At 59.3% G+C, this 13,006-nt stretch overlaps 5 protein-coding genes across 5 annotated transcripts; 4 read left to right on the top strand and 1 right to left on the bottom strand.

Annotated features, from left to right (window-relative positions):
- Window positions 1–52: 52 nt before the first annotated feature.
- SDRG_04888 (hypothetical protein) lies at window positions 53–1,826 on the bottom strand. The gene is made up of 6 exons (XM_008610578.1): window positions 1,533–1,826; window positions 1,246–1,483; window positions 1,066–1,193; window positions 725–1,016; window positions 543–675; window positions 53–497 (listed from the first exon to the last, which is right to left on the bottom strand). The coding sequence occupies exons 1-6, from the start codon at window positions 1,817–1,819 to the stop codon at window positions 124–126; spliced, it is 1,452 nt and encodes a 483-aa protein (XP_008608800.1). The 5' UTR covers window positions 1,820–1,826; the 3' UTR covers window positions 53–123.
- A 1,215-nt stretch (window positions 1,827–3,041) lies between these two features.
- Window positions 3,042–4,634, top strand: SDRG_04887 (hypothetical protein). The gene has a single exon (XM_008610577.1). It carries the CDS (start codon window positions 3,072–3,074, stop codon window positions 4,536–4,538), a length of 1,467 nt encoding a protein of 488 aa, XP_008608799.1. The 5' UTR covers window positions 3,042–3,071; the 3' UTR covers window positions 4,539–4,634.
- Window positions 4,635–4,736: 102 nt separating this feature from the next.
- Window positions 4,737–5,436, top strand: SDRG_04886 (hypothetical protein). The gene has a single exon (XM_008610576.1). The coding sequence runs from the start codon at window positions 4,775–4,777 to the stop codon at window positions 5,318–5,320; it is 546 nt and encodes a 181-aa protein (XP_008608798.1). The 5' UTR covers window positions 4,737–4,774; the 3' UTR covers window positions 5,321–5,436.
- Window positions 5,437–6,051: 615 nt separating this feature from the next.
- On the top strand, window positions 6,052–11,345 carry SDRG_04885 (hypothetical protein). Its single transcript, XM_008610575.1, has one exon. The coding sequence runs from the start codon at window positions 6,058–6,060 to the stop codon at window positions 11,299–11,301; it is 5,244 nt and encodes a 1,747-aa protein (XP_008608797.1). The 5' UTR covers window positions 6,052–6,057; the 3' UTR covers window positions 11,302–11,345.
- A 1,088-nt stretch (window positions 11,346–12,433) lies between these two features.
- Window positions 12,434–12,920, top strand: SDRG_04884 (hypothetical protein). Its single transcript, XM_008610574.1, has one exon. The coding sequence runs from the start codon at window positions 12,473–12,475 to the stop codon at window positions 12,866–12,868; it is 396 nt and encodes a 131-aa protein (XP_008608796.1). The 5' UTR covers window positions 12,434–12,472; the 3' UTR covers window positions 12,869–12,920.
- The last annotated feature ends 86 nt before the right edge of the window (window positions 12,921–13,006 follow it).

Genomic DNA, 13,006 nt, shown 5'->3' with positions numbered 1-13,006 from the left:
CGGCAAGGCACTGCGAAAGAAGCGTTCGATGGCATTCGCGGTGCCAGTCCGCCTGCCGTCCATCTTGTCAACGACAACAGGTAATATAAACATTATAAGTGTGGAGACTACACGATGACACAACTACAGCGTGTGCTTGGGCTTGGTCCAAAAATCATCGGCCGACACACTGGCGGCGGACGCTCGGCTTTGAAACGACGACTCGGACGGCGCATCCCACGCGGGCCCGACGACCGCCGACGTGTTCGAGACAACGGGCGAGATGGCCGCGTACTGCGTCGAGCGCTTCCCAGCGCCGCTAGCGCCGCTGTCTTCAAGGAACGAGTAGAGCGGTTCTCGGCCGGCGTCGGCGCTCAGGCGTAGTGGCTGCTTCCCGCGCATGATTTGCATGTACGGGTCGAGGTCCTCGTCCTTGGACGTCTCGTGGTGGCGCGACGAGAGCCGGTGGCTGCCGCGGTGGTGCACATCGGTTTGCCGCAGAAAACTCCGGCGGTTGGCTACACAGCATGAGGGATGCGCAGCTGCGAGCATCGGTCTCGTACCGAGACGCAGTGGGTGCTCGTCGTCACTGCGGCGGTCTTTCTGGAGGTTGCAGACGTTGCACACGTCGACGCGCTTGAGTCCTGCGATTGGAATCTGCATGTCCTTGGCCTGCGAACACTCGGCGCACACAATCTAGATCCAACCACAATCAGATCTGAGATCGCAGATGTCGTCGACGTACGTCGCCGCAGAGCCGGCACGTGATTTTGCGGTGGACAAAGCTGAATTTGCGGCTGCACATGGCGCAGACCTTGACCTTCTCGAGGTTGCTCACGCGCGACGTCTCCATGTTGCTGACAATGCGCGCGACGAGCGTGAGCTTGGCAAAGAATGCACTGAGGGACGCAATGTTGCCGACGCGCGCCCGCAGCATCGACTCGACGTCTTCGCTCGGCACGAGGCCTTTGAAGTGGACTTGGACCATGTGCAGCACCTGGACGACGCCCGGTGTCGCCGTCTCGAGCACCACGTAGCTAAGAGTGGCGATCGTCATTTGACCGACAAAGAGAGAGCGTAGCTTACCCCGAGCGGTACAGGCTGCCACGCACGAGGCTGTGCGACGTGTGGTACGCTGGAAACTCGGGGAGCTCGACCGAGTGCATGCTCAGCGCCCAGCCATTGCGCCCGTGTAAATGCACCTCGTTTTGATACTAGTTGCGGTTCCGTGGTCGGTGCGTCACTGGCAAAGGGAGCTACTCCTACCTGCAGCACGACAAAGTCCCGCCGGGGTACATACGCCGACGTCGAGTCCCACACCACCCAGCGCAGCGAGATCTTGAGCCGATCGACGTGCTTGAGCGTCCGCAAATTCTTGGCGACTACGGTATGCGCCTCGAGCTGCGCGTACGCTTCCTCGCCCATGGCCGACTGCTCGTCGCCGGAAAGGAGCTCGGTGACCTCGTCCAGCGTGGCTTGTACTGTCGTGGCACAGCACATGTATCTATGTCCACAACTCGCATGAGACGAGTGACGTCGCATGCTAGTCGCACTGGACGTCCGAGGCTGTCGCCGACTCGCCGACAAAGTATGCAAGGCCAGGGTCCGTTGTGAACGGCAGCGGGCGCCACGTGATGCCATACTTGTTGCGCTTGGCGAGCTTCGAGAGCGAGAGCAGCTCGGTGCACGTCTTGACGGCAGTCTCTTTCAGCGCTCGGACTTGCGACGGCGACAGCGCTGGACAGCTTGGCGACGGGAGGCGTCCGTGCTTTCCGAGTAGGAGCGACGTCCGCGACGTCCTCGACGATCCCATCGTGTACGATGATGATGAACTGGCCATTGCACTTGGTTGCCCCAACGTAGTTACTCACGCCAGCGCATCATCCAAGGTGGCGGTCAAGTGACCGTCTTTCCGTGGTTTCAAGCTGCGAGATTGGTGCACATGAAAAACCTCTAAGGAATATGGGTCACGCAACTGAGATTGCCGATCAGCCTTGCAATCCCCAAGCAGATCCCCAGTGCAGACAATAATTGGCGCCAAGAAGCCAACTTCGACCATTGTCATGTGCACACGACTACGGACGACGCAGCATGCAATCAGCGTCGAGACGTATTTAGAGTGGGAGCAATGCTCGTCCTGGCTTGTCTTTGCCACCGCCGGGACTGATGCCCGGCCGCAGTTGGGTTTTCCTTGTGCGTCTCCCACTGCGCAATTGAGAGAAGAATTGCAGCTCAAGGGAATATAATTTATTCCCTTGATGTAGCCGGTACTAGAACTCAACGCTCACGACTGGGACGCATTAGCGGCTGCATCAAGAGAAAAACCCGTTAATGACACATAGTCTTCGCATTCATTGGGTCTAAGCGCAGAGGTCCGTCGATGACCCGGTGCAATCCAGCCAAGGGATATAATAACTTGTTATTATATCCCTTGTATCCAGCCATGCTATCCAGCGACCGATCTCCACCAAGTATTTCCGCCGACCCATGTGGACGGTCGAGAGCCATCGACGCGAGGTTTGACGGTCGACACGCACGTTGTTCGGTATCCACTTGCAAGCCAACGAGCACACGACACTTGACGGGTGGCGACGCACCTAGTGCCCGCAGCGCAATCTTTGATGGGCGACCAACAGTGCTCCCGACTGTTATGTGGCTGGGACTACATCACACCACACATATCAGACTGGTACACGCCCTGATGTAGTCGTCGACGTTAGAGTTGATCTGAGGTGGAGCTTCCCAGTCGTACGAAGTAGTCGCGCTTTCTACAGGCCGTCGCGGCCTGCGCACAAGGACTCTTGCGTCGCACCAGCCGCTGGAGCGCCGCACGCGTGCACGGGCCATTGCGAGAAGCCCGACTGGCAAGGCGTTTGTGACATGGCGATGCATTTCCTAATACTGTCTCAATCAAATCCAACAATCCTTCACAACGATCCCTGGACGTTTACCATTAAGGAGCCGTTTCAGCCACTCAGTCTCCTTGAGACAGTCCCAAGAAACCAGATGGGTACGAATACCCAATCGGAAGGGCCACGTAACATTAATGCGAAACCCTTGCCACGACAGTTCCCGCCACCACCACAAGTGAAATGACCGTCACCAAGCGCACCGCCGCCGTCGCCACCGCGGGCCTCATGGCGTTTGCGTTGGCCTTTATGGTCTTCTCGTTCGAAGTTCACTTGGTGGCGCGGTCGTCATCGCTGCCACTGCCCGTCGTCGCACTCGCCGCCGAGCCCGCGATCGTACCCGACATGCTTGTGGCCGCCGCCGAGCCCGACGTGCTTATGGCCGCGCCGCAGCGACAGCTTTCGCCCGAGACGTACTCGCTCTCGCAGGCGCTGGACGAGCACACGCATGTGCACCTTGTTTTCACAACGAGTTGCAACCAAGGCAAGCGTCACTTTCTCTCGTCGAGCTTGCAGGTCTCGCTCTCACGCGTGGGTCACCGCGGGCCATTGACCGAGATTGTTCACGGCTGCAGCGCCGACGAAATGGTGCGGCTCTCGGCGCTACCGACGTTCTACTACGATTTCCGCTACCACTTTGCACCCGACTTTGCACTTCAAGGCAAAGACCACTACGTCGCGTACAACAAGCCGTTTGGTCTGCGTCACTTTTTGCAGCACGGCGCGCGACAGGACAACTTGTCCATTGCACTCATCGACGCCGACTACGTCCTCTTCAAGCCCCTCCGCATCAACTTGGGCGCCTCGTGGGGCCCGTATTACCAAAACACGACGCTGCGCAACGCGTCCGACATCACCGACACGGTCGCCGACGGTGTTGCGCTCGCTCAAAACATGAAGGCTTTTCTCGGGGGTCGCTGGTTCAACGACCACAACGCGACGATGAAGCAGCTCGTGTGCGGCAGCGGACCGTGCGCCAACGTCTCGTCCGCGGATGCATTCGAGTTTTACGAGCCCGCGGGCACGCCGTACATCATGACGCGCTCGGACTGGCATCGGTTTGTCGACGACTATGCAGCCTTCACCGTCAAAGGCCGGCAGTACCAAGACGACTGGATGGTCGAGATGTACGCCTATGGCGCCGCGGCCGCCAACCAAGGCATCAAACACACGCTGCTCAAGCACTTGGGACCCGCGACGTGCAGCTTTCACAATACGGAGCACTGGGATTTCCTCCCGCCGTCGACCCCCAACCCGTGCGCGGACCCGTTCGATATGGTGCTGCCCGAAGACCCGCCGATCGGCATCCATTACGCCATGTACTATGGTGCCGGCGACGATATTCATTCTGGCTACTGGTACACCAAGCATCGGCTGCCGACGGACCTTACCGAGTGCGACAGCATGCTGCTTGAAGTGCCGCCAGCCACCGAGTGGACCAAGCTAGCGACGTTGGGCTTGTCGGAGCGGGACCTACAGACCAAGCGCCACAACGTATGGCTGCAGTGCACGATGACCAAGTACGCCAACCAAGTGCTCACCGAGATCAAGGCCAAGATGTGCCCGCTCGGGTTCAACACCCACATGGGCATCAGCCTCGACGCGGCCAAGATGAAGAATTCCGCATACCCGCAAAAGACCACGCCGTAGTCTCGCTCTATCCTATAGTATAGATATATGGAGAAAGCTTCGTTTGCTCCAACGTTGTGTAATACATGTATACTACAAATGTACTAACTTACTGGACTCGGGGACTCTGCCCAGCACTGAGATCTTGTTGGACACGTTGAAGTTGAAGTTGCTGTGCCTCATCCGGACACCCTATCCGGACTTCGATATTTGCGATCTTCCGATCGTCCTCATATCCAAATCACCACAGCGCCATCATGATGCTCGCTCGCGCCTTTCGCACAGCGCACGCCTCTCGCCTGCCCGTCTACCGCGCGACGTGTCGCGGCCTTGGTACGTCCACGGGCTGCAAGGCGTCGTGCCTCTGCGGCGCATGCCAAGTGGCGACGACGACAGCGCCAAAGTGGGTTGTCAACTGCCACTGCTCGCAGTGCCGCCGAGCGCTCAGCGCGTCCTACGCGTCGCTCGCGGGCTTTGATGTCGACGCGCTCTCGGTCACGAAGGGCCATGACCACATCGTGAGCCACACGACCGGCCGCGAAGAGCGCTTCTCGTGCAAGATTTGTTCGTCCAAGGTGTATGCGCACTTGCACCATCTGAACCACAAGGCGATCTACAACGATTCGTTCACGAGCCCAAACCACGGCCCGGACGGTAAGATCGCGCCGGGTTTTGCGCCAGCGATGCACATCTTTTACACCTCGGGCAACACGAACGTTCTCGACGGCTTGCCCAAGTACGTCGACTTGCCCGCTGCGTTTGGTGGCTCGGACAAGACAGTACCGGAGAAGTACCACCACTAAATGGCCGCTGCATGTCCCTTGCACTCGAGCAGCTCGCGTCCACCCGCTTCGGCGGCGAGCGTGTTGTGTAGCCCACTTCTAACGTTGAATCAAAACACAATGTGGTTTAGTTGATACCGCTGAGTACGAGTCTAACACGCAGTCGCAAACAGTTGCCGGTTTCGTGCTTATAGCCACGAGGCATGGCGTGATCAAAGACTTGTGGTGTCAAAGCTGCGCCCGCATGACAACATGAGAGTCTTCCTCACCCAGGTCGTCCATCAAGTACAACGACTCATTCAGTGAACCAGAGACTGCAAGGCACGGGTGGAAGGCACGCGCGGCACGACTCGGGTCGGTGTCCTTGACAGCCGAGGTTGATGGCGCCATCAATATGTTGCAATTCAGATCGTAGGCGGCACAAAATGCCTTCCATACACATCCCTGGGTGGCACCAATAAGAAAACGAAACCCCCGAGGCGAAGAGCGCGCGAACTTGAGCCTGTCGCTCTCGTAACGATGCGCTGTTTCGATCGTACCAACATGCCCCGCGAAACGCGAGGCATACTTGTAGCTCCTAGAAGAATGCTTCCGTCGCCGACCATCTCGACGGCTCGGCATGATTGCTGCGGTGGTGGTTTTGAGGCTATTTCTGTCTCATTGCATATCCACGAATTGTACTTTCTAAAAACGTACTTTCCCAGTTTGCACATTTGCGGAGATCGAGTAGTTCTTTGGCTTGTCAGTGATACAGACAAATGCAGCACGGCAGCCCTACCATGTTTGAGGTGCCCGTGCGCCGCAGCTCGTACGCGCGACTGCTGCAGTGGGTCGGCCTCGGCTACGTTCTCGTCTCGACGGGCTGGAGTCTCTACTGCCTCGTGCTCTTTACGCCGTATGTCGCCAACGACTACTTTTGGACGGGCTTTGCGACCGAGGGTACGTCCCGTGTGCTTCTTGCGCTTCTCAACACGCAGCTCAACACGCGTGTTGGTCGATCGCTCGACCTCCTCTCGCTCTCGCTGCCGACAGACTTTTCAGACACGGTGCCCAGCAGCTACGGACGCCGCCTCTTGTACGACGACTTGACGAAGCCGGTCGCTGCTGTGCGCAGTCTTCGTGCGCTCGACGTGGCCTTGATCAAGTACCTCGCGGCCAAGTACTGCTGGGTCGACTTTGGTCGTGCTTGGGAGCTGGGGACCTCGGAGCGCACGATGGCCCGCTGCATCGAGCGCGATATCCAGAACGGCGCCGTGTACATGGAGACAATCTTCCGCAATGTTCCCTTTCAAGAGTGGTATGCCCACGACGCGACCCACCTCGACAAGTACCTCTTCGACCCGATCCGCCAGAGTTCGCCGGCCGGCAGTGCCTACGTGCGTGGTATCCAGCACTATACGTGGCTTCCGGTTGACGACGAAGTTGCGGTCTGGAAGCAGAGCAACATCGACACGTTTCAGCTTTTGTATTCGAACCGCGTGCGCATCGGGGTCCAAGAATCCATCGGGATCGTAAATGCCCTCGGCATTGTCCACCCGCTCATGATCAAGTCGATTCCGTCGGTCCAGCGCGGCCTGCCCGACTGGACAACGTCCTTCTTGACCGGCACGCTCCAATATGACTTGATGGGACTCATGATGGCGCCGAATATGAGTCTCGTGCGCAACACACCAGGCTTCTTTGCCGACACGGACCCGGCCATGGTCGAGCTCTTCCTCCTCGGCAACATTAGCCCTGTGAACCGCGTTCTGCATGCGACGCTCGATTTCCTCACCAACATTCGTCTGCGCTACATCGTGCCACCAACGTCGTTGACAGCGCTTGTGGCTGCATTCGACACGCACGTTTTGAACACGCTCCGAGACAGCACAACGTTTGCGACTGCCATGGCCTTGGTCCCTGCGTCCACCGCTGTGCTCCCCGCGCCGGTCGCATGGACTGGCCACTTGTCGTACGGAGGCAGCCCGCTCTGCGGCTACGGCAACCCACTGCCGCTGATCCAAGAGTCGTTCGCTTTTGATGACGCGTGTGTCGTCCAGCTGCCGTTGACGTATTCGTGGACGCCCTTTAGCGGGCTTTTTGCTGCATCGCTGACGCCGCTAGCATCGTCGTCCGCGTTCTGTGCACACCAAGCACCGACGTGCGCCATCGCTGTCGCCCGCACGCTACACGCTTTGTCGCAGTTCACACCGTCCACCCTTCGCGTACCCGACGACGCCAAGGACTGGGCCGTGTCGATCGCTCAGTTTCTCGCCCCGATGACCCACCCCAACAACATATCGCTCGCGACACAGCCGCTGTTGGACGATGACAATGTGTGGGCGCCCTTTGGGTGGCTCAGCCTCTACGACTGGGCACACGGCAACCGCGAAGTGGTCGCGTTTGAAGGTGACCATGGCACCCTACGGCTCATGTCGGCGGCGTATCCGGCCGTGGTCGCGCCCCGGAGCGCCATCACGAGTGCGAGCGTCGGCGCGTACCTCTGGTACTCGGCACTCCTCACGTCCGTCGTGCTCGTGCTCGTGGCGAGCATCATTCTAGTGCTATATACGCTCGGTCGGGCGCAGTGCACGCCCCACTGGTTCCATTTTCACCGGATCTCGTCGTCGATTTACCTCAACTGGGGCCTTCTCTTTGTGCGTGCGCTTCTCGCAGCCGTGTGCTTGTCGAGCGCCCCGGTCGTGCCATGGACGCAGGGCGCGACGCGCACCCTCGTGCAGGACCACCGGTCGCTGTGGACGAGCATGTTCCTCGCGGGCGAGACGCTCTGGCTGTTGTTTGTCGCGCAAGAGTGTTTGCACCCGATCCTGCTCGAGTCCTTACACAAGTGGACCGCCGGTGCAGCGTGGTGCGTCATCGTGCTCCTCGACGTCGCGTCGCCCGTGTCGATCGAGGCCAGCATTGCGCATGCATGTACCGCGACCGACATGGACATGGCCCTCCACTGCGAGGCTGGGAGCGTCCGTATTGGCAGCTGTACCCGCGTGCTCATGATTCTTGGCGTTCAGCTCGGCAGTGTCCTTGTCGCCACCGTTGGCTCCTTTTTGTGTCGCGAGTCGTTGCAGTCGCACGAGCAACCGCCGCTGCTCTTGCCGCCGATGGTTCTCAAGCTCTTCCCGACGCACGAAAAGCTCGACGATGTGACCGCCGCCATGTGTGGCCTCCTCTGGCTGCCCTGGTGGCAGCAGCTCTTCAGCATCAAGTTGTGGCTGCTCGTGCCCGCCGGTCGGTGTGCAAGCATCCAAAAGCTGACGGTGGTGCCGACGACCAACAACGGTTCGCCGATCCTGTTCAAGCACCAAGCCACGGCGTCGCGCGTGGCCAAAGCCGCGCCCTTCATCCTGGCCGCGGGCCTTGTGTACATTGGCTGCACGCTCGTCAGCAACGTCGCATACCTCTCGATCGCTGCCGACTACATGGCCAACGATTTTTTCTGGGCCAACTTCAACACCTCGGGGGCCTACGCGTTTCTTGCGACGCGTGTCAACGCCGAGCTTCTCGTGGGCCCCTCGTCTCTCCTCGAGCTCGAGAGCACCAAGCACATTGATTATTTTACCGCGTACGACGGGTCCCAGCCGAGCGCGCTCATGTCGGCGGCCACCGCCACCCGCCGCGCGCTCTTCCACCCAAACGTGAGTACGTTGGAGGCGGCGATCACAGGGCTACGGGCGATGCACCCGTGCCAGCTTCCGTGGATGGCGACGCAGTACTGCTACCTCGACTTGGGCCGCGTCTGGGAGATGGCGAGCACGGCCAAGCGCCAAGAGCGCTGTCGCCACATGACCCGCAACGGCGCCGTCTTTCTCGAAACCGCTCTGCGCAATGTGCATGACTGGGACGCGTTCGACTCGTGCTGGGGCGACGCATTTGCTTCTGGTATCGTCACCGAGGTCGGGCGCAGCAGCTACGGCAAAGCGTGGCTTCAGCAGACCACACGTGTGACCAACGAGGTTGCGGACGAAGTGGCACTCTGGCGCCGCGCCAATGTCTCGGAGTTTACACTGCAGTGGCAAAACTACAAGACGATCGGGTTTGACGATAGCCTTCTCGTTGAGAATGCGCTCGACCTGCGCTTTCCCTTGCCCCTGGCGCAAGTCGCAGCGTCGTTTCATCCGACGCGACAAACCTCCATGGTCATGTACTGGGGCTTTGCCAGCGATCTCTGGGCCATTGGTCGTAGCAACCAGACAGTCATTGGTGGCTTGAGTCTGCTCCGGTCCAGTCCGCACTTTGCGTTTACCAACAAAAGTCGCCAGGACCTGCTCGTTGACAACTTGACGCTGTCCGCGCCGCTGCAAGGGGGCTATGTCGCGTTGTCGGCCGCGCTCGGTCCTTTTAACGCTGTCGACATGCTCTACGTCCTCTGCCCAACGCCAGTGCTCCAGCTGTACCGTGGTCTTCTCACGGCCGTCGCGATTCTCACGACAGGCGCCAATGCATCGATGCTCCAAGCCAGCTACCTCAGTATTCCGACGTCGCCGCTCGTCATTGCAGTGCCGTCGCTTTGGCTCGCGACTCCGATGACGATCATCGCGGTCGGCGGCAATATTTTTTGCCCCGTCAACCAAGTCGGCGGTCCATTCTTTATGGGCTATGGCGTCGGGTTTGCCGATGCGAGCTTTTGCAATACGTTTGTGACCGACAACATGGAGCCCTCGATCAACCACGTGCTTTTTGCGACCCTCGGCTTCAACGCGACCTTGCATTTAGCTCCGGACGTCGACTGGCGCGCGATTTGCACGCTCAACACGTACCTCGACAGCGACTGCGTTGCCAAATATACCGTCGCCGAGAACTTTCTGCAGCAGCATGCGGCCGCGTTCACCGACCTCGCGCCACTCGCTATTAGCGCCTACACGGCGGTCCAAGCACTTGACGTCCAGCTGCTTCAGTACGTCCTCAACATCACCGGCATGGACATGGCGAACCCCAACATGTCGAGCATGAACATGGCGACGCTATTGCAAAGCGACTTGCTGGCGGTGAACGACCGGCCGTGGAACTACTATGCGTGGCTTCTTCTCTTTGAGTGGGCGAATGGCATGCGCGAGGTCGTCTCGTTTCAGGGCGACAACGGCACGTTGACCACGCTCTCGCAACCGCTGCAGCCGCTTTCGATGGCGCCGGACCCACGCGTCATTCGCACGTCGTACGCACCGTTTTTGCAGTCGATTTTACAGTACATTTCCGGGGTCCTGATTGCCATTGCGGGCCTCATGCTGCTCTACACACTCCACATGCGCGGCGTCGTCGAAGGCCTCAACCTCTTTGAGCTTAACCGCATCGTGGGCATGGTCTGGGTCGGCCGGAGCTTCCTCATCGTGCGTAGCGTCACGGCCCTCTGCCTCCTCAACACGGCGACGCTCACGCTCGTGCGACTGGGCGCCGGCACACACTTTGCGTCGCCGCATCTGCCGTGGTTCAAGGTGTTGCTGGCGTCGGCCGAGAGCACGTGGCTCGTCTATGTCCTCAACGACGTCTTTAGCTGCGTCACGCATCAGTACACGCCGTACTATGCGTTCAAAAGCTCGCTGCTCGCGTGGGGCGTGACCTTCTTCTGGACACTGCTGTCGCCGCTGGCGCAGAGTGCGCAGCTCCAACGCACGTGTGCCTTTGTCGACATGGATGCGGCTCTTGTCTGCGTGAGCGGTGTCGTCCATTTAGGGAGTCTCTCGCGCGTCTTGACGGCAGTGGGGATTGCGTTTGGCTGCGTCTTTGGCTGCTATGTGGCCGAGAGACTCGTGCGCCCGTATTTACCAAAGAACGACGTGCCGACGCTGGCGCTGAATGCGCAGAGCTTTTACATTCTCGAGCTGTACAAGTACGAGCACGAGTACTTTTTGGACACAGCGAGCGCCGCCATGGCTGGGATTCTCTCGCTTTCCTTTGGCCAAAATGTGTACATCCTCGACGTCAAGATGTGGCGCTTCCTCGTGATTCCAGCGCCAAAACGCAGCGCCTTTCATCCGTACCATCGTTGTTTGCCGCTCAACGCATTATAGAAAAATAGACTATATATTGTAAATATATACGAACGTGGTCCGCGTTATCTTCGTTATTGCACGTAGACGTCGCATACATAGCGCTACGCCTGAATGCGTGGGAGTCGGCACCAGCACTTGGTCGTCATCTCCACCGTCAAGCCAGTGTTTCGAAGCAAACTTGTGGGCGCAAGCGCGCCGTTGACGTACAAGGCAGCACAGTCGCTTGGAAGCTGGCATCGGCCTCGAGACGTGCCATGGCTGCGCCCTGGCGGTCGTTGATAGCCTTGATCTTGGTCTGCTGCCGCGACACCATCGTGAAGTGACACGTCTTCGAGGAGCCCTGACTTGCGATCGTCGCGTGAGTGATCGCTAGTCTGTCGCTTGGGTCGACGTGAAAGAGCCACGTCCGGCTCGTTGCGCCGGCGCTTTCGGGCCTCCTTGAACCATGTAATGTCGACGGTCGCCTGCTGCCCTTGGGCTCGAGACGAAGGCTCCGGCACCTCGAACTCCTTCGCTTGGATGGAGCGCTGGACCGACGCCTCGTAGCTCTTCATCGCTGTGCTTGACCGGCGTAGCGCGAAAAATCTCGCGTGCGCATCTGCGGCGAATTGTCTGGTTGGACACGTCCATGACGAGCTCCTTGACACTGACGTGGTCGAGAATATCGTCGACGTCGAGGTTCTTGACCACAGACTTGGTACGCCCAAGAAAAGGCGTGATAGGCCGAGCGAGGTGGCGGCGAGTTGCTGACGTCACGACCGACTTTGTCTCGCCGCGTTGTCGAGTTGCTGCAGCAGCGTAGTGAGCTTGGGCGCCGGACGAGGCAAATCCAGGTCGCTACAGTCGCGGTGCTGGTGCGGACAGGCGACGTTCCTCCAGCGCTCGTCCCAATCGATGTGGCGTGGTCGGCTGCAAGCAGCTTTTGGTCATGCGGCAGTGGGCGAGGCGAGTTGCCACAGCAAGTCGTTGGGTAGAGATTCTAATGTCAACGAGTGTTTCGTCACTCAGGGTACAGACACGTGGCACAACGAGCTCTCGAGGTTCGTGAGTTGTGGTGAGATCACTGGTAAGATGTACTGAATATAGTGTACATGCAATCCCACACTATATGCTAGCGATCCATGTGGGCCCCGGGGCACCGCAGGTCGGTACCATATTCGCCCATTGAAGTGACGGTCCGGAAGCGGGCATGGGCGCGGTACAGGGATCGCCCGCGTGCGCATGGTGTCCAGGCGCCAGTGGCGTGGAGGCCGACGAGGCAGATCTGAAGAGGCGCAAGATGACCGCGGCTGGCGACCACCTGACGATGTACCTCGACGCCAGCGCCAGCGCGCTCGAGTCCGAGTACCTCGCCAAGTCCACCGAGGCGCATGGCTACATGGGCAAAGCCAAGAAGCGCCCACGCGCCGGGTCGCTGGAAGCGATTCCGGTGCCCGATGCGTTCCTCGCTGAGAACCTCCGCGTACGGCGACCGCGTGCAAACACCAACTCGCGCGGGAGCCGCGGCCTCTCCAACGTGACCAGTACGTACCATTACAGCAACAATAGTAGCTACGAAACCATACCCAGCGTCGTCCAAGCATAAAAGGCAACGTCATCCGCCAACATCATCCTCAATATATATATGTCTATCGAGATGCCTGCGTCCCGCGCCGTTATGGCACCATGCACACAAGAAGCGCCAGGACCAGTGTCGGGACGCGCGATGGACAAGGCTCAATCG

This window comes from Saprolegnia diclina (genome assembly GCF_000281045.1).
Source record: "Saprolegnia diclina VS20 unplaced genomic scaffold supercont1.12, whole genome shotgun sequence".
NCBI classification, from domain to species: domain Eukaryota; phylum Oomycota; class Saprolegniomycetes; order Saprolegniales; family Saprolegniaceae; genus Saprolegnia; species Saprolegnia diclina.
The sequence above is the reverse complement of the archived record's forward strand: the minus strand, read 5'-3'. Positions and strand labels throughout refer to the sequence as shown.